This window comes from Moschus berezovskii, chromosome 21, assembly GCF_049115385.1.
Source record: "Moschus berezovskii isolate FMDL1 chromosome 21, NW_MosBer_1.0, whole genome shotgun sequence".
NCBI lineage: Eukaryota > Metazoa > Chordata > Mammalia > Artiodactyla > Moschidae > Moschus > Moschus berezovskii.
The window spans coordinates 8874281-8902243 of NC_142480.1; the positions used below are offsets into that span (position 1 = coordinate 8874281).

Sequence of the window (27963 nt, forward strand, 5' to 3'; positions counted from 1 at the left end):
AGCTAGTAAAGAATCTGCCTGCAATGCCAGAAACCCTGGTTCGATTCCTGGGTCGGGAAGATCCCCTGGAGAAGGGATAGGTTACCTACTCCAGTATTCTTGGGCTTCCCTGATGGCTCAGACAGTAAAGAAACCGCCCACAATGCAGGAGACCTGGGTTGAAGATGATTGTTAGGAAGATTCCCTGGAGAAGGAACAGCTACCCACTCCAATATTCTGGCCTGGAGAACTCCCTAGCAGAGGAGCCTGGCAGGCTACATTCCATGCGGTTGCAAAGAGTTGGGTCAAAGAAATTTTGCAAACATTACTGAATAGACAAGAGGAAAGGGGACATTATTTTCTGTAAGTTTCTGACCTCACCTTATTATAGATTTACTTCCCCTTTATCTCAACTGCATTATCCTTTTTTTAAAAACTTCACTGTTAGCCATTTCAAAGGTCTAAGCTATTTCAAACTCTTCTGGAAATACAGTAAAATTTTCAACCTTTCCTACAGTCTGTTTGCTTAACAACAATCAAATCCAAAACTCTTCATGAAGAAAAGTACTACAAGACTGGGACTTCCCTGGTGGTCCAGTATTTTAAGAATCCACCCTGCACTGCAGTGGACACAAGTTCAATCCCTGGTCAGGAAACTAAGATCCCACATGCCACAGAGGGACTAAGCCCGCGGGACTCCAACGAGAGAGCCTGTGTGTCGAAACTACTGAGCCAGCACCCTCCAGAGCCCACATGCCACGACTAGAGCCCGTGCTGCACTGACCCCAAGTAACAAAATGACGCAACAAAGACCCAGTGCAGCCAAACAAGTGAAAGTGAAAAACAAGAGTTCTGAATTTACAAATTTTAAAAAGTACTACAAGGGCAAGGCCAAGAAGCAGCTGATGGAAAACACTAGGATTCCTCATGGCTCACCTTTCTTCTAGCCACCACAGCGTCTATTTTATAGATTTCAGCTTACAAGGCTGTGATCAGAACCAACCCTGGGAAGTCTGGCCAATGAACCTTCTTGGGAGATCCAGGGGACCAACAACAAACCAGGCGATGAGAGAACAGGCTCTCAGACACCCTGTGGTTCCAGGATGATGCGATTCAAGGAAGGCTCACTGTATCAAGGCCCTGCAAACACCCATCTTATTTCCTCCCAATACAAAAGTAAGTCCAACAGAACATGCAGAAATCCACTTTGAAGGTCGCACGTTAAAGGAAGTACAGATCGGTCAGAACCTGCTTCTAAAGGTAACGGTAAGATTACTGAAGATCACTTAAGACAGGTGGGGTTGGGTGGGAGGTCGGAGGGAGGGGACATATGTATATTTATGGCTGATCCATGATGATGTATGGCAGAAATCAACACAATATTGTAATTATCCAATTTAAAATAGATTTTAAAAAAAGAAAAAATGGCTGAAGATCAAGGAAATCACTGAGCCCAATCTAAAATTTTAACTACTGCCTTGAAAAGGAAAGGATGAAATAGGGCTTCCTCCCTCCGTGGAAATGGATGAGCCTGTCATGTATACAATGAACTAGAGGCCTCATTAGGTTCCTTCTCTGAGATTTTATCAACACATTGAAAAAAAATTAAAGCCTTGTGACAGATACACATACTTCGAATTCAACCGTTGAGTGGCACAGGCAAAAACCATACTTGCAAAATTAACTTTTTCAAAAATTTTCACTGTCAAGAAACTAAATTGTCCACATGTGGGTCATTTATTTAACAAGACAAAGGCTACAACAATACAGAAGAGAAGTCTGTCCAAAACAGTCGCATATTCAGGAAAAGTAAAACAGAAGACATGTAACCTAGGATGATTTAAAAAATCATCAGCAGAATCTCTATCTTTAAAGGAATGTTATAGAGTGACAAAAATCCTCATTGACTCTCAAGGAGACCACACAAAACAGAGAACAGCAAAACCAAATGCCATTCACGCAAGCTTATTAGGAGCGATAGATGAAAAATATATACAATTATAATTACCATGACCAAGATACTTAACACCCCATAACCAATACTTACTGCAGCCAGTGCTTATTCTCAAGATCGTCAGACTTGACTCCCTTAAGACTTCAAGTACTCAGGCTTTCTATAAGAACCTTAATATTTTCTAAATAGAACCTAATTTTACTAAATCAGATTAGAATGAATTGTGCGTGCTTTTAAGAGTTTGCAAAGATAATTATTTTACAGTTGGGAAGTGTGTCACATTCAGATATATTTGTCCTGAACACACCATAAACGTAGATTAAAAATGGAAATGTGAAACCAAGTCTAAATTAAAGAGCTGTGGTAACCTAGTAGGACACTAACGCTCCTCCTAATAGTCTTGGCACGGGGTCCAGGCACGGTCGGCTCGCTGCTGGGGGCGGCTTTCTTGGCTGTGAAGGCGGATCATGCCCTCTGTCACTCATGGGGAGTAGTTCTGCCCAACTGTCTCTTCTCGACAACTTTATCATCAATCTCTTTATTAACAGCTCCATGGCAGTCAGAAAACGCAAACAAGGACCAGTTTTCATGCCAGATTTCTGGAAATCACATAGCACCAGGCACCACACAGTGTGAAAGTTTGTAAGGAGGGTGCTGTGCCAAGAGAAAGACAGCATCCACAAGGAATAAGCACAAAGTTGGGACATTTTACATTATTATATTAAAATACATCTACCCACTTTCTTATGCCTAAAATCCTGAAAAGAACCTACTCAATATCCACGTTTGGGTTCAGGGACTGCAAAGGCGCACAGTAGTGATACAATATCACTTTACTTCCCAGAGGTATAACTTTGCTATTCTGCCTTTCCAGAAAATTGATAACCCCTTATATATCATGATTTGAAAACATACAGGGCTGAGACAAATGTCTGCGATGACCTGAATGAAACTCATAGAACTGACACTTTTGAACTTAAAACACGTATTTTGGGACTGAAATCTGTTGAATCAAAAAATAGCATTAATTAACGGAAGTGTTCCTCAACAGCTTATTTGTAACAGACTTTATATATACATTTTTAAAATTGGGTCATAATCACATGACTAATATGAAATTTTAAACAAACAAGTAAAAACTGAGTATAATGTCTGGTAGTTCTAAATATTGAGATGCATGGTACTTAGACTAAGTGATACTTCATCACTAGAACTCTTAATTACATCACACTCAGCCCACGATTTAAACCCAGCATTTAAATTCAGATATCAGGATTTGCCTTTAGTGATTTTCCCTTTTAATTTGATTTCAATCTATTGACACAACTGTTTTAAAAATATTCTAGATCTATAAGTAAAACAAATTTTTATGTTTTTAAGATTCTGATACTACAACTGAATTTACACTGTTCTAAATAATGCATTTTGCTATAGTGTGTCTTAGGTAAATTGTCTTAGGGCTGTGATGTCTGTGCTCAGGTCAAGGACCTGAGTGTTAAGTTCAAGGCCAGGGTCAATCAGCTCTGGGGCTTCTAGAACTGTTTATTCTGTAAAAGTTGAAACAAAACCAACAAACTCTTTCCCTGGTCAATTCTGGGGCCCATTAAGGACTGTGAAAGATTTAACATAAACCCATTCTTCCCACTAAAAAATAAAAATAACACGTGTAAACAAAAACTCTAAGCTGGGTGGCAAGGAAGAAACTATTTTTGATAAGGCATTATCTTGTACCTTGGGAATATCATAGTAAAATATAGAAAGCTTTGATTGGAGCACACACACCGACTGTTCCGTTCTTCATTTCACCTATTAGTGAAATTTGAGGAGATCCAAAACAGGAAAAAAGTGACTGCATGGCCTTATTTACATTATATTAAAGTATGATTATTTTCAACACCAACATTCTAAGTATTAGGTGGCTAAACTCGATAAACTAAACAAAACTGTGCCCATTATAGATGTGGTTTGCAGCTATCTGAAAACGTGAAGCATTTAAAAAGATGACCAAAGTACAATTACAGTCACAACCTTTCACACTAATGTGAGCTTTCACAACCACAACTCTACCCTTTCAAGCAAAGTCCTATGAATTGAGACAGGACTAGGAAAGGAACAATGTACTTAAAATTCCATCCCTTTCAGCAAATGTGTGTGGTTTGATCAGCTGCAATGAACGTCCCAGAACATTAAAACAAAAGCATGTCTCTAAGGAAGAAAAGCTGAAGTTGAAATGAATACTTTCCAAGTATTTGAAAATTTCTAGAATTAAGTATATACAATCACTTCTGCAATACATGTTTCAGAACTACTGATGCCACTGTTCTTGGTGCCAAAAGCTACATAAAAAGTCACAAGAATTTTTAAACTGACATGTACGGAGAAAGGATGAATAAATTGATTTTACAAATGAGAAACATATTACACATAACTAAAGAGACCACTCGTCTCTATATGACTGAAGGTCGTGTTTATTACAGAACACACTTTTTTTTTTGCCAAGTTCTGGCCTGCAATTGAGACAGCATCCATTTGTGATTTTGAAGAAAAGCTAACAGAAAAGAAATAAAGTGGAGAATTTTTTAAAAAAGCAAAACATACAATTCAGGGTAAAAGGCAATTAATTTTCTTTGTACTATTCTTTTATTTTAAAATAGGCCAAAGTATATCCAAAGGACTGTTCAATGCCGTTTTAGGTGTCTTTTTGCTTAAGTGCACTGAAGTGCACTAACAGTTAATATTTCCAGGGCTTGGTCTACAAGTTTGTGTATATTAATGATTTATACTTTCATATATCAATTACTACTTGGAGCTGCTGATCATTTATTGCCACCTTGAGTGCAGCCAGAATTAATACTATGCAGAGCTCTAAAACATTTTTCTGTGTGGAGAAAAAAAACAGAGGTATTAATTAGAAAAATACAAACCTTATTCCAGAATATACCTAGAACCACAAAACACATTTTCAATTATCATTTTACTAATACAGCAAGATGCATGAAATGTCAAAAGGCTATGTGGGTGACAAAACTCACAAAGTTGCGATATTCAGTCCCATGTTAGGTGTCTTATCAAAGTAGGTATGGTAAGCTCTATTCTGCAGGTGTTAACAACAGAGTCAAGGGTAGTTTTTAACAAGTTTCTCTTTTACTGAATAGTCCCACAAGTTAAATGTTCCTTAATAAAAGGTTATTCCACACTGAAATCCTATATTATTTTTACATATAGTAAAAGTATTAGAATCTGGAGTTTCAGGAATGAAAATATGCACAACTGCACATCCCTTGAAATAATTTAACATAAGGATGTCAATCCCTCCACTCAAAGCATCTAAGATAACCATACCCAAAAGCTGACCATCACATGCACACAGAGTTCATTCCTAATCCATAAGTTATGTACGCCTTCTTGACCATTTAAAGGTTTAAGAAAAGTAGAATCTGATCTGCGTTTAATAAAATGAGAAACGCAGGATCCTAAATTCACTGAAAAACAACAGTGCCACCTGCTGACATTAGAGATAAAGCACCAACTGCTTTGAAAAACACCAGCTTTGAAAGGAAGCACAGCAACGGCACACACACTGCTGTCTACATGGAATAAATACAAAGAAAAGAGACTGTGTCTATACAAACAGAGCAAGTATTTTGGAGGATGGGTCAGCTGAAAATTATCAAGTACTAATTATTCATGTTTTCCTCCCTAGTGATCAATTATATGAAAAACAAATACCTGATTACGTGAGATATCAATTATTATTAGGCTGCTACTAATGGCATAATCAGATATAGAGCTTTCCTAAAAGTAACCAAAGTAAATTCTTCAGCAAATCTTCACTTAGAGCTATACTATAACTTACATGTAGCAATAATGGTATCACTGAAAAAAACAAAAAAAATTGTCAGTCAAAAGAAACCAGCCAACTGTGGGATTGTGCTGTTTTTTTTTTTTATTGTGTTTTCAATGGAGAAATACATCATCTGTTTACAAAATAGCTCTTGAAAAATACAAGGAGTACAGATACTATAAAACAAAGCAAACTCCAGTCATGAGACACTACGTACATCATGCGAAAGCAACAGTCTGATCTCCAGGTTATGAAAACTAGAATTAAAAAGTCACTACACAGAAAAGGTCCAAGTTCCCAGCTTGGCAAAACTTGGGTGCAGTTACATGAAACGTTTAATAAACTGAATTCTTTTTCCCCAATGTGTAAACAAAATGACAAGACTAAATCTGTGCCTGGCAATTTCGATCTAACTCTGAAGCTACAGAAAACACACAGACACCTTGTAGACTTCACCTGTTAGTCTGATCATCTCATCTTCTTAGGTGGTGGGAGGAAGGGCAAGGTGACTGTGCAGAGCAAAGATACGGGAAGTAGAAATACTGTATACTAGACATTACAAAGTATGGTGAAAAGAAAGCCTCAATTAATGCATAGCCTAAGGGGGAAAAGACTACACTCCAACTTTGGAAAATTAATTTGGAGGGAACAGGGAAGAGTTTAAGTAATTGCAGTTTAACATGAAAAATGCACATGTGATAGAATGGAGCACAATGGAGGATTCATAAAACATGCTCACCAGAAAAATGTTAGGTTTGCTTTGTCCAGATTAAGAATGAATAAGTTTATCAACATCTGGCTTCCCTCATATATTTGTAAAGATGAATGCTCTGCTGCTGAATTATGAGGAATTATTTACTGACAGGATAAAACAAAATGGAAAAAGGCGTAGAGAGCTGACTAGATGTCAAGTGCTCGCTAGAAATGATTTCTAAATGTTTCTACATGTAAAATGGACTGACAAGTTTTGGTCAACCATTTAAAAATAAAAATTAGTTTAAAATTCTTGGAGAAAATGCCTTTTTGCCCACGTTTAATATTGAAAATCAACTTTACTATAGACAGGAGTTCTGTGGAGTGTACAAAATTCCTCATATTTAGAGATCAAACGGCTATCCAAGATAGATATCATGTTTCACAGGCATTATTTTTAGTCACCCTAAAGTTTCAGCCATGGGACCAAAATTTAGTGTTCTGTGCCATATAGCCACAGAGTCACTGGTTTCACATCATGGCTTAAGAAAATACTGGCATTTTTTTTTTTTTTTATGAAAGAAGTCCTACCTTACACATACAAGCAAAAGGGGTGGGGAGAGGGAAGAGGGAGGGAGCAAAAAGCTTGGTTTCAAAGACAACAGATAGAAGGCAAAAGAATATGGAGCTTTAACAAGCTCAAAGAAAAATATTTGCTGGCTGATCGCTGATTTGTATGCACTCTAAACAATTCTATAAATAAAAACCAATATCATTTCTTAATCATGACCCCATCAAAACGAAGTATTTCCTAATTATTCTTTCAATGTCAAATATATACCCTAGTGTTGATATTTCATTTTTAAAGGTTACAGCTACCTCAGAGGGACTGACCTAGATGCACTCTTATCCTTTTTCTCTGAAGCATAACAGTACACCACTGCGCAACGGCATCCGATTTGAAGACTAATGGTAAAGGAAATTCTTCAGGAAAAAATGAAAATCCATCAAGCTGAAAATCTAAGATTATTTCTATTTTCTAATAATAAAAAAAAATACAGAAAAGTGCATCATCAGAATAAAGAATTCTTATGCCAGTTTGTATTGCAAATTTTCCAAACAATGCAGCAAACATAAACCCAGTCCAGATGTCAATTATGAATACAAATATAGCTTGAGGTTTGTTTTTTTTTAAAAAAGGCAGTAATTTTTTGAAATAGTTAATGCAACTGTTGCTAACACAATAATAATAGTACTCCTGGCTTCACATACTAACCTGGACTTCCGATCAAGTGCTGATTAGCCCAGTAAGGGAGGTCACAAAAACCCTCAATCCACTCTCAGTCATGTCTAGTCGTGCACCCTCCGTTCTCCTTTCTTAGCATTTGAAGACAACAGGTTGAGTTGGCAGACACTGTTTCTGGACCCCTGAGGTTGTTTTTACCGATTCAATCTCAGTTTTATTGAATTCTTGATAACAGGAATAGGGTTTGCAGGGAGAGCAGGGATATCAGAAAGGTCTGTACTGGATGTTTTCTGAGAATAAAAGCAAAGAACACAACATTGTTCAAAGTACTGTAACTTATCAATCAGATTGATTTTTCACTGCTTTACTTCCTGAGAAATGGAGAGGACCTTCTCATAAGAATTAAAATCTTAAAAACACTCTAAAATGTTGTTAAAATGGAGCACCAAAAAACATGACTATTACTACAGAATTGTTTTAACACTTGTAGAAATTTTCAAATAAGGAACAATATTTTGGTAACATTTTAAGCAATATACAAAAACTAAGCAAGTTCAAAAACAGCTTTAATAAACACAGTCCTCCAAACAATAACCTATCATACACTTATTACGCTCATGTTAAGTTAGAGCACTAACAGTCATAATATTAACTGGCACTGGAGCACCCCCATGTGGGAGAATAATGAAAGTTCACTTTACACACCGGAGCAGCAGTAGCAGTTAACAGTGAATGTATTATTTTCTGACTCTGTCAATTAAAATTTAAATCTACACAACTGAGCAACAATTTGATTCATTCAAATTTAGGGCGGCTTTATTATGTTAAAAACAATTACTCACAAAGCCTTCTTTAACAACAACAAAAAAACAAGATGGCATTTTTAATTGTTTTATTATGGAAAATTCCAAACATATACAGAAGTAGAGAGCCTTATATAATGAATGCCAGTGTATTCATTACCGACTTCATCAAAGCCAATCCACTGTCCTCCCACCGTTACTCCCAGATTATTCTGAAGCAAATCCCAGAGATCCTATCATTTCATCTGTAAATATTTCAAGTTGATCTCAAAGATTCATTGTTAGACACAGTCACAATATTAATACCTCCCTTATATCACCAAATAAAGAGATTAAAAAAAATTTTTTAATCAACATAACTTTTTATATTATATATATAACGGTGATTTTTCTCTCCATGGTTCTAGGGATCTTTTCATTAGAAAGAAAAATCTAATTCCTTATAAAAATATCTAAAAGGCAGACACCTGAGGGTATGAATCACTAGAGGCATGACGTCAACAAAACAAATTATGGAAATATTTCCCTAGACATTAATGTGGCTAACCAAAAGGCATGCAGTCACAATCACAGAACTGAATTTTGATAAATAAGTTTGTCTGTGTATCAGTATCAAGTACAATACTTCTAATGTTGTTGGAATTACTCCACCCCACTCCACAAAATTTGTATTAGCTAAAGGTTATGAAAATAAAACATTTCAGAAAGTAATCATAGCATTTATATCAAGAGGAACTATGAAAGTTAACAGCCAGCAAAAACTCATCTTAAAATTATCACATTAAAATAACTGAGCCACAAAGCAGCACAGTATCACTGTTTCATCAGTCCCGCAGCATCACTGGGCAGTAGCTTTGTGGAGCTTAACCAGTTTAATGTCTACTTTAAGGAAGTATTTACTTTATGTCAGAACCTGACCTAGACTTTGGAGTATATTCAGTTTGAAGGGATTCAAGAAGAAACCAATTATTTCACAAACAAAACGAAGGTTCACAAATTAATGAAAAGAGTCCAAGTGTCCACTGTACGCAAGGGACTGTCACAGTAGAATTTCTAGGACAAGTGAAAAAATAGCTTTAAAGAACTATGGATTACACTAAATAAATAACTGAAAAGCAGAGGTGAAAAGCGAAGCAGAAACACATTTTGAAAATAAAACATTTTAAAAGCAATCCATGACGAAGGATTTTAAGTTCTAATTTAAAGTTCACTCTCTGACTTATAACAAAACCTCCAGGTGAAGACTGCATGTTGTGCAGTGAGGATGTAAATGATCTGCAATGTCAAATAATACAAAAAGGGGGTGAGTTAGCACCCTGACTATGCAAAGGATGGTTTCATCACAACCAGTGCTCTACCTCTGAGTACTATAAATCTATTTGTAGGCGAGCACTTACTTTCAAAGAGGTAATCTCAATAAACTTCTGATGTGCTCACTGTAATTCATTATATGACACTAATCTTAATGACATTTATAAAGTTCCCCTTGCTTTTTGCACTCAGTACCTGAGAGGCCAACAGAGAAGTCGCTGTCTGAATGGTTTCTGATTGAGTTGTACTTGTCTCTGTATCAACTTGTTCCTGTGAGACAAAGAGGACGGGGGAGGAGAGAGACTTAAAAAAATGATAAAAGAACATAACTGGGTTTGGTGGTTAATAAAAAAGACAAATTGGAAGACAGGAGGGATCAAGAGAAAGATGTGACTACATTACAAAATCATCTATCACATCAAATGGTCAATCATCCAAAGAGAAAACAAACCTCGTAGATTATTTAACCACTTCAGATACACGTGAATTTCTATTTGCCTACTTAAACTTTATCAAAATATCTCATGACTTTCCAACCAACTTCAACTTGAACATTTTTAACAAGCACTAATTAAAGACACATATATGTATATTATGAAATGGTGCCCAGACAATAATTAACAGAGTATAAAACCAAGCTCAGCTTTAACTATGTGAAAATAATAAAACCAATTCAGTATTATTAAATGAAATTACCCAGAAGCACAAAAACTGTTCTAAGGCCTTTAATTAAAAGAAGAAAACGACTCTAAAACATTCCTCCTTCCTTTTGGTTTCTCTTCCCCTTCTCAATAACCAATGCACTAATTCTACTCTGAAAATCATCAGAAAATACAGGGTGAACTGTGTCATTCCACTGCCCTAGCCTTTTTCAATGCAGTGCACAAAAAGTAACAGAGATATGCACACGTAAGTGAAAATAAACATACAAAAATGTGAATTTCTATGAAATATCTACAATAATAAAACTACAAAATACCAAATTTCTCCCATGACACTGAAAATGGCACACTGTAGCAGAAACGGAAGAGTGCAGTCTCTCTGAAGCATGCCTTAGCAATACATATTAACTTCTGAAAATACCTATTTGTCCCAGTAATTCCTCTTTCATTAATTTATCCTAATAAAATAAACATAAATGGATGGTAGGTATTTAGCTACAGTCAACACTGTAGGAAAGGGCAATTTTCCTTTTTTAACAGAAATAATTGCTAACAATAGGCAACCAGTTGAATAAAACAGGGTTTAACAGCCTTAAAATAGCATTCAATGCAGCTCTAAGTAGTATCTGCAGATGACACAACGGCATCACTATTCTTCTTGCTTTACAGAGTGAGTTAAGATTTGAAAGCAGAAGGCACTGGTATACGCAGGCACAAACAAAACCTACAGACACCAAATAATACTTGCTAACATATCGATCTGGATAATTTGCGGGGAAGGAGGAAGATTTGCAATTTTTCCACAACAAGAAGAAAAAAGTTAAAAGCCTTCAGAACACTTTAATTTCTGAAAAAAATTCTATTCAAAATCTAATACTTGGCTACACCAATCTTTCCCATCACATCCACCTTGATTCAAGCCCCCTGCACCCCAGGTTCTAGCCAGAGCTGTGTGCCAAAAACTGGCTCTCTAAATATACCACATTCTCACCTCAACAGTGAGATGGCCTTCTCATCTTATACTACCCCAAACCCTATGAATCCTTCAAGGATCACTCCAAATACTATGATGTCTTTATTATTTCTCCCTTCTGTGATGTCTTTATTATTTCTGCAGTCTTGCCTCTCACCACCATCAACTGCTTTCATTTTCTTTTAATGCAATCAACCACATCTGCCTCTTATCTTCTCTACTTAAATACAAATTCCATTATAGGCAGGAACATCTCACTATTCTATTCCATTTAGTGCCCACCAGATAAACCCACATCTAGGAGGACTTCATACACTTGAGGAAATTCAATTTCAATGCCATAAATGAGTATTAAAAAGGAATAAACACATCTCTAAAACCAATACTGAAAACAACCTAAAGCCTATAGAACAAAATACAGTACAGTATTCTAAAGACATTTCTATCCCATCTTCTGTACTCTTAATTGTACATGAATTCTGGGGCTAAATTAATATACCTTTGCTTCTGTTTTATCATGTCCACTCAAAGCAAGACAGTTAGCATCTTCACTTGTTTCATCCTGTTTTTAAAAAAAAAAGCTTTATTCTCCAAAACGAAAATTTAGATTGTTTTTTGCCAATGATTTATAAAAAATTTTAAAGTATAAAATAATTAACCTGTAAGATCAAGTATGTCCTTAAAATAGATTACTGGTTTAAATTTTTTTTTTCATGTTAACAAATTTGGCTTTAAAAAGAACATAAGGAACACTGTCATTGTTAATCAGTCATCGACAGAAATATATTCCCCAAACTATGGAGTTCATAAAATACTTTTTTTGTAAGGAAGAGAAAAAAAGAGTTCATTGATCAAACATAGAAACTTGGAATACTATCACCTACTTTTTGGGAGATTCATATATATTAGTACATAAAAGGTTCTGAGAAGCTCTAGAAAGACTGTCTCTAACTTTCCCAAACTTAATTTAACCACAGAATCCCCTTAGCTAAGTGTTTAACATCCTGGAGGAGGTCTGAAAAATGTTCTCCTCAGGTCTTTTTTTTTCTCCCTAATTTATTATAATTCTATTTAAAACAAACAACTTATTTTTGGTAAAAAAGAGAAATGAGAAACCAAAAATGGCTGTACTTTCTCATTCCTGTAGTGAGTGACTTGGAATAAACATCACTTTCCTAAGAAAGACAATTTTGACACTAACTTCTCTGCTCTCACTAGGCAGAACTAAAATTTACTTGTAAATGTGGCTTTAAAACAAGACACAGAAAATACAGCTAACTTACAGAGTAGAAAAGATTTAACACCAGTATCAACCAATTCCCTTAAAGACTTTTATTTGTATCCTGCAAACATACAAACTTAAAAAATAGTACCTTAAGTCACAACTGGGCAAGTTTCAATACTGACTGGCTATATGGCACTATAGAATTATTACTATCAGTAAATATAAGATAGGTGTATACATATATATGTATACATACATATACACACACATTATCAGTGTATTTACCAATATAAATATAAAATCACACACAAATATTTATGATTGAAATGACATGCTTGGGATTTGCTTCATAACAATGGGAAAGAGAATAGATCTGTAGATGAAACAAGACTGGCCCTGAGTTGTTAACTGTTAAAGCTTAAGTGACGCAAACATAACTTGTTCATTATAATTTCGTATATGTTTGAAATTTTCCATAACTTAAAAATTATATATATACATATATACACAACATAGAACAGCATTTAGCCATAGAATTCAGGTGATAAGGCAAACTTTTTCTATATTTGTTTTACATTTCTACCAAAAAGATTTAGTGTATGATAAAAATTAAGCAAAAAGCAAAACTAAACTACCTGATAACACCTAAAATATCTGTACACATGTCAGTATATTATTGAGTAGGCCAGTGTTTGTTTCTGGTTTACTCAAACTTCTAATACTAAGTACTCATTAACAAACAATGAAACACCTAGTAGGAGACCTTCAAAATCAAAACATTTGTAACAGACTTTTTCACCTTTAGCACCATGACATTTAGGCCTGAGTTCTAATCCTGACTCTGACTTTCATTAGTTTTATAAATGGGAAAGGTATTGAACCTCAAGTTCCTCTTCTGGGAAAGGAGATGAGTCTATGAGAAAACCTAAAATTCTAAGATCCATTTATTATCTTAAAATTCTACTTCTGTTAGTCAACTCCACGAAGCTGTCCTAAGTAAGATGCAAACTGTGAGAAAACACATAGAACAAAAAATCGTACGGGGGAGAGGGCAGCGATAAACCTGTATTTTTAAAGATATTTAAGAAAAATCAATCAAGGATCTTATGTACAGAGTTGAATAAATAAAAACTACTAAAAAAATCAATGACACAATCATGGGCATTTGAGTACTCACTAGATAACTGATTGCTCATTTTTTTCACGTGGGCTTTTTTTCCTTATACTTTCTTCCCTGTAATTATTACCTTTGAGATACATGATTTTAAAAATACTAATGAAATAATATGACTGAAGTCTGAATTTTGCATCTAAATAATCCAAGCACAGGGAAAACGGAAAGCAAAAAGAATTAAGGGTACAGGGACTGGCTGAATTCACTAAACCTGAAATTGCATGATGGGTACTCTTGTATATATTTGAATTTTTATTTAAAAATTAAATGATCTCTTGTGTATAATTAAATTTTTCTGTATGAAGTTAAAAAGTTTATATTCCTATTGCCTCTCTAAACGAGACATGAAACAAGAGTGTTTTCTACCAAGGTAAGCACAAATGAAATTTTAAGTATTGTGCTGATACGTATTTTGGAACTCTCACAGGGAAAGGAATTAGGCCATTAACATGAAGCAACAGAATGATAGGAATCTAGATTATGCTTACATATACCTTACAGACAAAAAGAAACATGAATTGTGAAATGCTCTGACAACTCCAAACAAGCATCAATAGAAAGTGGTATTACATCAAAACTACATTCTTAGGTTGCTGCACAACAGTATCATGTAGAACTGGGGTCTTATAAGAGCCCTCCTTTCTTGCCACCATTCTAAAGAAACTTTCATGTAATGAGAAGGTTCCTAAATAACAAGTTATCAGCCAAAAATCTTAACAAAATTGTTCTCTTGGGCTGTCATCTCTGGGACAATGGTGAATGTCTCATTAACAGAAAAACACAGTAAGAGTGATTCCAGGGAACAATGAAAGTGTGTTACAAGGCTACTTCTATTTTAAGATAAACACCAAAATCAACGTACACTTTTAACAGTGTTCCTAAAATTGAGACTTTGATGAGGTAAACCAACCACTATGAAAAGTGGAAGTACTATTTGAAAATTTCCTGAAGGGCTAGAATATATAATCACAATCATTCAAGGTACCAAAACCAATCTGATGTGGCAACTTATGGCCAGGCATTCAATAAGAATTCCCTGAGAACCTGTCAGTGACCCTTTGACACCAAGTACAGTGCAGAGGCTCCAAAACTCCACCTGGAATACAAAATACAGAAGCAGAAAACTGTGTGCAAAGGGGCTACTGAAGAATTGGTACATGCGAAAGATACAGTTATGAGAGAATAATACGTTAAGATGACATGTAAACCCATGCTAAAGTGTGTTATAGCCTAGACATGCTGCAGAAATTTAAACAAGAAACACAGCTTTATGAAAGAGTTAGTTACTGAAAAAAATGGGAAAGGGTAAAAGAGCAAACTATGGCACTGAAGCACTATCTAAAATAATCTAAAAGCTTTTCTCCTTGCTGCTTCTAAATCTGGGCTCACAAGGTTTTCTTCCACTGGACATTAAAACAGGCAAGGCGGTTATTCTCCAGACTGACTAACATGTAGATACCTCTTCTGTTTTGGTTTTCTTGGGGCTCTCCTCTTTATGAGGTGAGGATGTCCTCTTGACTCCTGCTATAGGGTTAGGTATCTTTGCTGCTGCGTTTCCTGAAGGTCTCGGTGGCGGGTTTACCAGACGTGTTGAGGAAACAACTCTGGAGACCGTAGGCTTTGGTGGTGATGAAATGGCTGGTTGTGTGGCAGTTTGAGGAATGCTTTCACTCGATGTACCTAAGTATATAAATACATAAAAGCTAAATCACAGAACACCAAGTTACAAGTTTTTTAAGTCTACAGGGAAATTAAAAAAAAAAAATGGTATTGAAAAACTAAATTCAAACTACTTAACAAACAAAGCCATTTTTCAAAATGAAGGCTAAAACAAACTATAAGTATTTCCATATCTGGCAATCTCCTTACCCCCTGAGCTTTCACTGGAATTTACTTGTGGCACAGAAACTTCAGTAGCCTGTATGTTGGTCACAGATGCTGCTGTTACAGCTGGAGCAGGACTGTTTCTGCTAAAAATGGGGAACAAAAATTAAAAAGTGAAAAAAAGCAAATAGAGATAAATAAAATTCAGTAACAAAATCTAGTATGTGAAGTTATTTTCTAAAGTAAATGATTGTTTCTTTCATTTTATTTCTCATATATATGTATACATCAGTAACTAACTTTGACAAAATATAATCAACAATCAAAAGCACAGAAACATTTTAAAGCAGTGCTGCTCAACAGAATTTTTGTAACTATGATCTGTATCTACGCTAACCAGTATGGTAACCACTATACACAGGTAGCTACTCTGCACGTGAAATACAGCTAACAGGAAACAGAATGTTTGATTTCATTTAACATTAATTAAACTGGCACATACAGCCAATGACTACTATATTAGAAGAGCTAAAAAAAAGATCTGTTCTTGTTTGATTTAGGGTAAGTGACTTAAATGATTTGGGGTATAAGAAAATACTATCAAAAGCTGTAAAACAAGAAAATGGTCTGAGAAATAAGAGTCAACATGCAAAACCTAAGGGTTCATGAAATCCTAAAAGGCCATCCTGTGGCCCAGATAAACAACAAATGATCTCAAAACCAAATGTCTCCTTCAGTGTTCTGGATCCCACTCGCCCAGTCTCAGGAAACTCAAAACTACGCCTCCTTCCCTCTCCTATCTCTGACTTTCGTCTCTCAAATAAACCCTGTCTCTCCTGTGGTTATTCACTCTCCTTTCACTGTAACTTACACTCTCTGACTGCTCAACGCCATGTCAAGGTGGGCAGACTAGAGGACCTGGGGATTTCTGATGCTTACAAGACATGCACAAGCAGCGAGAGCAGTCAGCTCATTGAAGTTTTGACTCACTGGGACATGGGAGGACATGAGGTCAAGGGAGTGGGTGATGCCACACCCACAAAGCAAACACAGAGAAGGCATGCAGGATTAAAAGAGCGCCCTGAAAAGGCACAAGCATTTAATGATTAAACAGAAAAGAAAAAAAGAGAACCACCACAGATGCAAGAGAAAACCTGAAATAAAATAGCAAATAAAATAGCAAAGGATAGTACATAATAAATAGTTGAGCAAAGATCTATTTTACATACATGAGAAAAGACACAAAGTACACAAAGGTTTTTATACAACTTCCAAAATTCTTATTAAATTTTTGCTTCTTCACTCAAAAAACAACAAAAAACAGATGAAAACATTAAAAATAAGAATCTGGATGTTAATGCTGTACAAATGCAGAATTGCTTTAAAACTGCAAGATTTAAGGACGAGGTTGATGCCCAAAGACTTCAGATTATGTATGACTGGCCTAAAAACACATCACACGTTCAAAGCCAAAGAGAAGAAAACTAAATCCCCATCATCTATTGTACCTTGGCATTTTCTATTTCATGCTAATCCAAAGATTCACCCCAACCTGCATCTTTGCCACTGGCTATTATTTAACAATACCTTAACAATTCAATTTTTAAAACTGCTCTCTTCAAAAAAATAATATATAACATGCATTCAGAAAAGTGTTCCTGGTTTAAGTATCAACTCACTAAACAAAGTGATCAATGTAACCATCACAATTTAAAATACCAGCAGCACCCCCAAAATCTACAATAAACAGCTCCCTTTGAAAATACAGTAGTATATCCATTAAAAAAAAAAAAAACCTGTAATGATACACTATGAAGATTTACAGAAATTAAACATAAATATGGCTTTTTTGTTCTAATTTTTGCCACCACAGCCATGTTTTTTCTTCAAGATAAAAATGTTCAGCTGCTTTGTGAAAGTTGCTCAGTCATGTCTGACTCTTTGCGACATGCCAAAATACTGTTCTCCAGGCCAGAATACTGGAGTAGGCAGCCGTTCCCTTCTCCAAGGGGATCTTCCCAACCCAGGGATCGAACCCTGGTCTTCCGCATTGCAGGCGGATTCTTTACCAGCTGAGCCAGGAGGGAAGCCCAAGAATACTGGAGTGCATAGCCTACCCCTTCTCCAGCGGATCTTCCCGATCCGGGAATCTAACTGGGGTTTCCTTAATTGCAGGTGGATTCTTTACCAACTGAGCTATCAGGGAAGCTGCTTTACATGCTCTTAGAGACAATTCTTCAAAAGAAATGGCCACTGCAAAGAGCCCACATAAGTCTTCTCTAGACAATCTGCAGTGTTTTCGGATCTTTGCCCCCTGCTCTGCAGGTGTGAGCACCTCCAGGACAGAAAGGGGGCTGTGGCCCTCTTCCTGGTTCTCCTCAGCACCCCACGCAGTTCACCACAGGCAGCAGGTACTGCAACCTAAGAAACTGGTTATTCAAACAGCCACTCCGCTTCCTTTCCCTTTCTGCTTACCCCTGAGAGCTGCCAGAACTGTTCAACGGACTGGTCTTCATAGCACTAGTAGGTGAAGGCACAGACATGCTGTTGTCACTGTCCATAGACAAGTCGAGGCTGCTGTCATTCAGAGGTGTCAACTTGACGCCTTCTGTTGAATGCTGCAATCAATACAGTATTTAGTCAATTATACCTTTATGTTATCCAGATCTCTGAAATATGAACATCTTTTACTTAATAGATAAGTGACTTCTACTGAAAAGCACAAATCAGTAAGGTTATGATAACCAGAAGTGTCATGCCGAAATATAAAAGGCAGATTTAGGACATACACTTTCTGACTTCTAGGAGTCCTCAATTTAACTACAGTTCCTTGAGGCGGGGGGGAAGTGATATATTAAACATACACACTGAATGTGAGACACACCTCAAATTAAAAAGCACTTTAATATGAAAATACATATAACTTAAGTCAGAGGACTATAAACACACACACACACATCAACAGTGAAAGATGAGAGCCAACAGTGAGGGTCTCTGGCTAGTGGGATGAGAAGTGATGTTTTGTTTATAGAGTTCAAATGGTTCTACAACAAAGATAAAAAATGTATTAATTTTTTAAAAAATCATCAAGTAGTACAATTCAGTGCCTATTCATAGTTATTTGTATGAGCCTCTCTGAAAAGCAAGAGATTGCCAAAGCTCTATCTGCAGCTTAGGATTTTAACATGGTACATTTAATAGTATAAATTATCCTGTTAAACTAAAACCAAAAATAATTCCCTGAAAACTTAATGACCACATGTAAATCCAAATGTTGGTCCAGATTCTTAAAATCAAAGCACTCAAAAACAGTTACTCATTGCAGGAAAACCAAAAGCTAAAAAACTATAAACAGTGCTATGGGATAAAAGTTGATTTTAAATTGACTTCAAGTTTCTGTTTCTGCAAGCAGCACTATTATAACATCAAATTGATTTCTTCACTTTTTTCAGAACACTTTTTGAGTTCGTGTTCACTCACCTACAGACACGTTTTAATGAAAGTAATGTGCATTCTTAAAAAACCATACTGCATGTGCATGCCTGTGTGTGTACAACGCACGTATACCCACTCCAGTCCCCAAATGACAAGATAACCTAACCTTTCAGTGAATGCCTCAGAGACACCACTTGGGTGTATAAATCACTACTGACCAAATGGAAAGACGAGATTTAATCATACTATAGCCATACAAAGAAATACCAAACAGACACTTAGTATGTGTAATATAATCTGGATAAATGGTCACAAAATTGAAAGCACCCCAAAAAAGCAGGTCACAAAAGAGTAGGTATCATTAAAAACCTCTTAAAAAATACACATTATCTGTGGTTACATACCTGCACTAAGGGTCTGTATAGACATGCACTAAAATGCCGAGACAGGTGAAATCGGCAGTGAGATTATGGTTAAACTCCATCTGATACAATTTTTGGACTAAATAAATTTCTGATCACTAACGATACATTTTAGAATCTAGAAGATTTTATCCAGATACTACCTTAAGTAGTAGAATAAAAAATTAATTTACTTTAATTACAATCTAGTTGTTCCAAATATAAACACTGCCATGTAAACAGGAGTTTTAAAAGTCTTTCATCTGAATTAAAGGTTCAGGAAAACCTAATTACTTGCTCTATAAATATTTCTATCTCACTAAGATGGCTAAGCAAGGAAGAACATAATCTAATTATGCACATTCGCTTCTAAAAACACATAAAATGTTCATATGTTTTGTATGCAGTAAACACATGCAAGTATAGTTGCTTAAACCCATTAATAATGTAACACCACGGTACAATCAGAAGACAAAACTTTTATTTTAAAAATAAAATAATTTAATGATAAATTCTATGTTAACTTTATGACAAAAAATAATAAGCTCAATAATAGGAAATATAACTTGTCACTTTCTAGATTAATTTGATAATTCATGAGAAGTGAGTAACAAATAAGAGTGTATAAAGGCTTTAATGTAATGCAATTTTTAAAAATGAAATATACTTTTATGCATTTTACACCTAAAAAAATAGTACCTCTACGTTATGAATAATGATGATGGTGGTGGTAACAGAAACAAATCTGAGTATTCAGTATGTGCCAGGCACTAGTTTTACAGGTTTAGGTACATCTTATCCTCACAAAATACTTAATAAGGTAGGTAAAATTACCACAATTATAAGGCAAATCAGAACATGATATTTATAACATAACTGGCCCAAGTCTCACAGCTAGGAGGCAGTGGAACCTGAACTTGAACTGTGTGTTAACTTCATTCCTTTCTTCCCAATCCTAGGACCAGATAACCTCTGTGTTAACTTCTTCCCAATCCCAGGCCCAGATAATAAACCATCATCCAGAATGCAACAGTCCTTATCCTCTAACACATACTTTTATTTTGTATTCTATCTTTAAAAATATATTGCAAACCTATATACACACACATATATATATATGAATATCTATACTTTTAACCCAACATATGTACCTATTTTCACTGCTGTATTTCATTTTAAAAATAAGACACTTTGGAAACCACTTAAAGTAAAAATGCTATTTTTGCACTAAAATTTTAATAAGTACATTATAATAAGCCCAAATAAGAAAACCATGGCTTACAAAAGTTATCCAACAGGAAGCATCAACAACAGAAGAACATACTACAAAACATTACATCTGCTTAGCACTGTCAGTCATCTTATACCCAATAACTTCTAATTTTTAAATAATATACACATATAATTCTTATAAAATAAAATCATTTTCATTTAAAAAGTCATATAATTTACTTGATCTACATATTACGTAATTTAACTTTCTTTACTTTTCAAAGGAAAGTACATACTAATGTGTGATGTTAAATTGATAAGAAGAAGAGATTTCTGAAAAGATAACACAAATATATATATAAAATAATGCTGTGAAGCACTTCAACCAATCTGAAGTCTGAAGGAAGTATGTGCAAGAAACTGATTAGGAGCAAAGTTTCACATAATGGAATTTCCCCATATAAGAGATTTTCAAAATGCTGTGATCTATTTCAAATATAACATCGATTGAGCCTAAATTTTGAAATACTGATGGGCTGGATACATAAAACATTGATTAGTAATGCCTTTTAAGTACTTTCTAAGTTTACCTTTTTCTTTTTCTGAAGCACATGACTAGGTAGTAGTTGATGGAGTTGCTTTCTTTTTACATGCATTGCAGCAATTTTCATGTCCACCTCAAACATCTTGCTGTTTATTGCTTGCCTATAAACTATACAAATTAGGAAATTGTTACAAGCAAAAGAAATATGCTAATAAAGGCAGTTAAACTCATTCAGGAGAAGCTATTCTAAAGTAGGAACCCTCTTTGTCAATATTGCCTATCAATAAAATTATCTGCTCAAAATGTCATCTCTGATCTGACAATAATTCATTGCCTGAGCAAACTCTAATAAACGTCTTTTACCACAAGGTATACATAATGAATAAAAACAGAATATATTAATTCTTCCAGTGTAATAACTCTTAGAGTAATAAAAGAGTTAACTCCTCAAGGAGTGACAGAATTGGAGAAAAGGGGTTTCTTAAATTCATACTTATTTATGCTAGCAATATAATTTAAAATTCTAGACCAAGTGTGTAACAACTGCAATAAAACAAAAGTCAGAAGGCCCCCAAATGGAAAATATCACATGTTCTTGACATGGGGAATACAGCAGGAAATAAGAGACCAAAAAACCTCAAACTTCACATTCTGGTGGAGAAACAAACAGAATAAAATGTAATGCATATTTCATATCAACGAGTGATAAGTGCTATGGAGGAAAAAACTGAGTAGGGGAAGAAGACAGGAAGCTTAGCACGGAAACAGATTACATGTGAGTGGAGACTGACAGGAAAGTTGGTAAATAAGCTCAGAGTACCTTGTGGGATCCTTTCTAGGAAGAGCAAACACTAAGAACAAAAGGTCCTGAGCATGCTTGGGATGTTTGAGGAGTGACAAAAAGGCCATGGGGAGAAGGGAAAGTAGAAGATCCATAATCCCGTATCTGTAATCCTAAAATCCCGAAAGACAAATTCTGATCTGAACTATTTGTACCTATGCTGCTAAGTTGCTTCAGTCATGTCCGACTCTGTGCAACCCCATAGATGGCAGCCCACCAGGCTCCCCCGTCCCTGGGATTCTCCAGGCAAGAATACTGAAGTGGGTTGCCATTTCCTTCTCCAATGCGTGAAAGTGAAGTTGCTTTATTGCATCCGACTCTTAGCGACCCCATGGACTGCAGCCTACCAGGCTCCTCCATCCATGGGATTTCCCAGGTAAGAGTACTGGAGTGGGGTGCCATTGCCTTCTCCAATTTGTACCTATACTGTATGTAAATACTGTATAGAAATATTACTGTCTTTGACTACAGAATGTTGCTCCCCACTGGAAATATTATTACATTATTACTTTCCTGACCTCAAGACACATGGATAAAGGATCCTGAACTTATTACAAGTTTTATATACAAATATAAATAAATCATATATATATATATATAGTTGAGCTATTTCAAATCCTTAAAGACGATGCTGTGAAAGTGCTGCACTCAATATGCCAGCAAATTTGGAAAACTCAGCAGTGGCCACAGGACTGGAAAAGGTCAGTCTTCATTCCAATCCCAAAGAAAGGCAATGCCAAAGAATGCTCAAACTACTGCACAATTGCACTCTTCTCACACGCTAGTAAAGTCATGCTCAAAATTCTCCAAGCCAGGCTTCAGTAATATGTGAACCGTGAACTTCCAGATGTACAAGCTGGTTTTAGAAAAGGCAGAGGCACCAGAGATCAAATTGCCAACATCTGCTGGATCATGGAGAAAGCAAGAGAGTTCCAGAAAAACATCAATTTCTGCTTCATTGACTATGCCAAAGCCCTTGACTGTATGGATCACAACAAACTGTGGAAAATTCTGAAAGAGATGGGAATGCCAGACCACCTGACCTGCCTCTTGAGAAACCTATATGCAGGTCAGGAAGCAACAGTTAGAACTGAACATGGAACAGCAGACTGGTTCCAAATAGGAAAAGGAGTACATCAAGGCTGTATATTGTCACCCTGTTTATTTAACTCACATGCAGAGGACATCATGAGGAACACTGGGCTGGAAGAAGCACAAGCTGGAATCAAGATTGCCGGGAAAAATATCAATAACCTCAGATATGCAGATGACACCACCTTTATGGCAGAAAGTGAAGAGGAACTAAAGAGCCTCTTGATGAAAGTGAAAGAGGAGAGTGAAAAAGTTGGCTTAAAGCTCAACATTCAGAAAACTAAGACCATGGCATCTGGTGCCATCACTTCATGGCAAATAGATGTGGAAACAGTGACAGGCTTTATTTTCTGGGGCTCCAAAATCACTGCGGATGCTGATTGCACCCATGAAATTAAAAGACGCTTACTCCTTGGAAGGAAAGTTATGACCAACCTAGACAGCATATTAAAAAGCAGAGACATTACTTTGCCAACCAAGGTCCGTCTAGTCAAGGCTATGGTTTTTCCAGTGGTCATGTACGGATGTGAGAGTTGGGACTGTGAAGAAAGCTGAGCGCCGAAGAATTGATGCTTCTGAACTGTGGTGCTGGAGAAGACTCTTGAGAGTCCCTTGGACTGCAAGGAGATCCAACCTGTCCATTCTAAAGGAGATCAGTCCTCGGTGTTCATTGGAAGGACTGATGCTAAAGCTGAAACTTCAATACTTTGGCCACCTCATGCGAAGAGTTGACTCACTGGAAAAGACTCTGATGCTGGGAGGGATTGGGGGCGGGAGAAGGGGACGACAGAGAATGAGATGGCTGGATGGCATCACCGACTCGATAGACGTTGAGTCTGAGTGAACTCTGGGAGTTGGTGATGGACAGGGAGGCCTGGCGTGCTGTGATTCATGGGGTCTCAAAGAGTCGGATACGACTGAGCAACTGAACTGAACTGATAGAAGACTAGGTCACATAAAGGCTTGCAAACCACAGTAAGGATATGGACTGATTCAGAGTGAGATGGGTATGCTTTTAGCAGGTGAGACATGATTTAGCTTAGTATCATTCTGGATGCTGACTGAGAACAGCTGAAGGGCAGAAAAAGAAAATTACAACAATGGCGGTAATTCAAAAGACCAGTGATAAGAGGTTTGGGTAAAAGCAGTAGAAATAGCAAATAGCAGCAAGCAGCTCAATGTACTCTGAAAATAGGGACAAGATTTTTTTTTTTAAATAGATTAATAGCAAGTATGGGGAAAACAGGATTCAAAGACTGCAAGATTTCTAACTTGAGCAACTGTAAGTTCTCAGCTGCCAGATCTCAGTTCTCACTTGAGATTAAAAAGATTTAACGCTGAAGGAGACAAGGGCAAGAACTTGAGTTTTCAACATGTTACATTTGTTTTGTTAGAAAATCCCACAAAGTATTCCATCAAAATGTTTCAAGATACAGGACAACCAAATATTTCTTTCCCCAATATTTCTTTAATATGCTATAAAATCTTGATGTCTCATGAGTACAAACCATGATAAGCAATTCAACGAGGTATAATACACAAAATAAATTTTCTAGTTCAAGTATCTCTACATGATTTGTTACTTCTGTAGAGCCTTAGCTTCTGCCAACTACTTCTAGTAGTAAGGTTTTAGTTAAACCGTACTACCTTGTATCTCAGGTCAATCCAAAATGTAGCTCATATTGGATTCCCCATTCATCAACTGGAGGAGGAAATGGCAACCCACTCCAGTATTCTTGCCTAGAGAATCCTCATGCACAGAGCCTAGCGGGCTACAGTACATGGGGCCGCAGAGTCAGACACAACTGAGCAACTAAGCACATTCATGAATTAAAACTTGAGTCTATAACTGACAGTGAGGATAGATAACCTCATTTCACCAAAGTTTAGCTTCAAAATTTTCTAAGGTTCAGGACTATTAAGGCAATCAGACACAGATTCAATCTTTTAAGAGAATCAAATATCCAGGCTATTTCTAATTTCATAAAGTAATCACAGGCAACTTAAATTTAAACTGGTTCAACTGTTTAACTTTAGGTCTACCACAAAAGAAAAAAATTAATATATTAGACATTACTGAAACTAATACCTAATCTAAAAATATTAAGGTCATTTTGATGATCACTGTAAAATATTCCCAAGTAATTTTAAGTTATTACAAATTCTACTATGGTATACATGAAGACAATTCAAATACGCAAGTACATGTTTTGATTATCCAAGGAGAAATATACCTGTATCTGTGAAAGACTGAATATCATAGGTGAGATCAACACTGAGGTTTTCAGAGTTTTCGGTTTTTTTAAACACTAACCCGATCACCCACATCGTGCGAAATTCTTCCCTATAAAATAAAAAGAGTATTACAATAATTTATCAGGATTTCATGAAAACAGTTATCAATGTGCTTCACAACCTGCTGTACATGGAAAAACTCAGAATACAAATACACAAGCAAACTAAGTTATAAACCAAATTCCATCAAAACTCAAATGCCTCCTCTACATCTGTCCTCTATATTTCTACTGCTTTATAAAAAACTGGAGTCCTACGATAAATATCCTCTTCATTATCTATTTACTAACGGGCCGGTGTTTTTAATGATCAAAAGTACCAAAGGCACTTCCAAGAAAGTCACATAAATTAATGACATTTTAGAAAAATCTGAAACTAGTCTAGATATAAAAATTTAACTAGACCTTAATATGTATTCCTTAAACTTTTAAAACTCAACTGAAAAGGTAGCAAGAAGTCTGACCACAGCATAACAAGAATAATGGGTGATTCAGCTACTTTTGAACATTTAATGATACACCTATTGAATGGATCGGTCTTTTAATGATTAAGATTGCAGCAACAAAAATAATTTACAAAAACTCAAATGGCAATTCTTACATGAATGCAAAAGAAATTAATCTGTAAAAACAGTAACCGCTATTCTATTACACCACCAACTTAAGTGATCTATTTACCAATATTTTTCAGTCTTTAACACTGTAGCTTGAAAAAAAAAGCTCACTATTAAAACTCCCCTCGCCTACCAAATGCAGTGGTTATAGGCAACGTAGATATACTTAATAAAACAGCAACAATCAAACTGGAAATCAACCTATATAAAAGATCCTTAAAATAAAGTGAGCAGCTTTTAGTAACTTATGCTTTTAATGTCCCAGAATCCACCACAAAGCAAATTTTTGCAAAGTTAAATCAAAGCAGTTTCTCTTTGTAAAAAAAATTAAAAAGCAAAGATTGATGTTTGATATAGCAGCTATTCTAAAAACCACTCTACAGAACGGGAGAAGGTATATTGCTGAAGTGAAGAAATGGAACTCATATTAGTTAATAGGCAATTCGTCATTACAACTTATTTCAGGGGTGATTTTTCTCCAAAAAAAAAAAAAAGTCTTTCTCTTCAGTGCTTCTGATCAGGAAACCCTATACCACAGATCTCAAATTGGTCTGACCCTGATATAATCAAAAGAATAGTGATTTGAGTTATTAAAAATTGCCTATAAAACTTCCATGAGCAAAAGCTGAAAAGAGGATGGGGAATCCAGATTTTAGAGGATTGCTTACTTGTCGGGATTTTCTTTGGGTGCTGGAAATGACTGGGGATTCACATGAGCCAGTGTAATAAACTCATTTTTCTCCAAACTTCCAACCAGGATTCGGATTTTTGATTCCACCAAGCCCACCCTGAACAAATGTCACTCATTATTAATGAAAATTATTTTTCAATTAAAAAAAAAACACACAAAATGCATAAAATCAAGTAAGTTTGTATAAAGCTATAATATGAAGATAACTTAAATACATGAGGGCAGTTCAACTGTCTCAATTCCCATAGATATAACTAAAACCTTATGTTCTAGCTCAAAAATGATGAAGTAAAAACTGCAGGGAGAAGCAAATCAAGTCACATTTCAAACTAGGAAGGTTACAAAAGACACCCCCAGAAATATTTACAGACAAAAAAAATCAGTTAACTAAAAGAAACCACTTTAAATACAGTTAAGAAATAATACATGGATCTCTATAAGACAAAAAAAAAGTATATGGATCTCGAAATTTCTATACTTCCATTAAAACCTCCATTTAAGTAGTAAAGCTGCATTTATGAACAAAATCAAACTTGATGTTTTAAGGACTTTCCGTCTGCTACTGTGTTCTGAGGCTATCTGGCTCGTTTTGAAGTACTGCTTTTTGTTTTGTAAAGTCTAATCTTATACTCACCATTCTAGGCGTTGTTTTTCAGTTGGTGCACTTGCTAGAAGTACAATATAATGCCTTTGAAGATAAAGACAACATGCTATTTATTTCATTTAAGTGCTTTGTGCTGGATATTAACACCATAATGTAATAAGCTTCGTGACAGTTATAGATCAATTTAGCAAGAGAGAACTGCAATTTCAGTTTGCACATAAAATCATAAACACTAAATTCCACAAGTTTAGCGACTACTAAGCAAGTTTAATTCTTCTGTAAAAGAAAGTAATTTTACGAAAAATTACCCCCAAAGCAGCATAATTCAAAAACGTTGACTAAACATCACTGATAATTTGGTTCAATGATTCTAGTGGAGTGCCTTATCTTTAAAGAGCCACCTCACTAAAAGATAACCCATTAAAGCAAAATTGCTTGGATGGAAATAAAGCACCAAGGCTTTAGCCACAAAAGCAGGATCACTAAATATACAAACATTACATCAGTAATTACAAAAATAGTATCCAATACATTACGCATTTTAATT

The 27963-nt window shown here is 35.7% G+C and overlaps 1 protein-coding gene across 6 annotated transcripts in view; it reads right to left on the reverse strand.

Moving 5' to 3' along the window:
* Nucleotides 1–5856: 5856 nt before the first annotated feature.
* The window catches only part of PAPOLA (poly(A) polymerase alpha), a 55115-nt gene continuing 33008 nt past the window's right edge, over nucleotides 5857–27963 (reverse strand). For 4 of the 6 annotated variants that reach the window (XM_055418490.2, XM_055418488.2, XM_055418489.2 and 1 more), the window contains 10 exons: nucleotides 27447–27500; nucleotides 26790–26909; nucleotides 25448–25557; nucleotides 21327–21448; nucleotides 18164–18306; nucleotides 15734–15834; nucleotides 15324–15544; nucleotides 11965–12027; nucleotides 10026–10100; nucleotides 5857–8006 (listed from right to left, as the gene is read on the reverse strand). In XM_055418490.2, the coding sequence (XP_055274465.2) occupies nucleotides 7911–8006; nucleotides 10026–10100; nucleotides 11965–12027; nucleotides 15324–15544; nucleotides 15734–15834; nucleotides 18164–18306; nucleotides 21327–21448; nucleotides 25448–25557; nucleotides 26790–26909; nucleotides 27447–27500 (1105 nt within the window). In that variant the 3' untranslated portion in view covers nucleotides 5857–7910. The remainder of the gene's footprint in view (nucleotides 8007–10025; nucleotides 10101–11964; nucleotides 12028–15323; nucleotides 15545–15733; nucleotides 15835–18163; nucleotides 18307–21326; nucleotides 21449–25447; nucleotides 25558–26789; nucleotides 26910–27446; nucleotides 27501–27963) is intronic. The other 2 variants (XM_055418492.2, XM_055418494.2) reach the window with 2 other exon arrangements.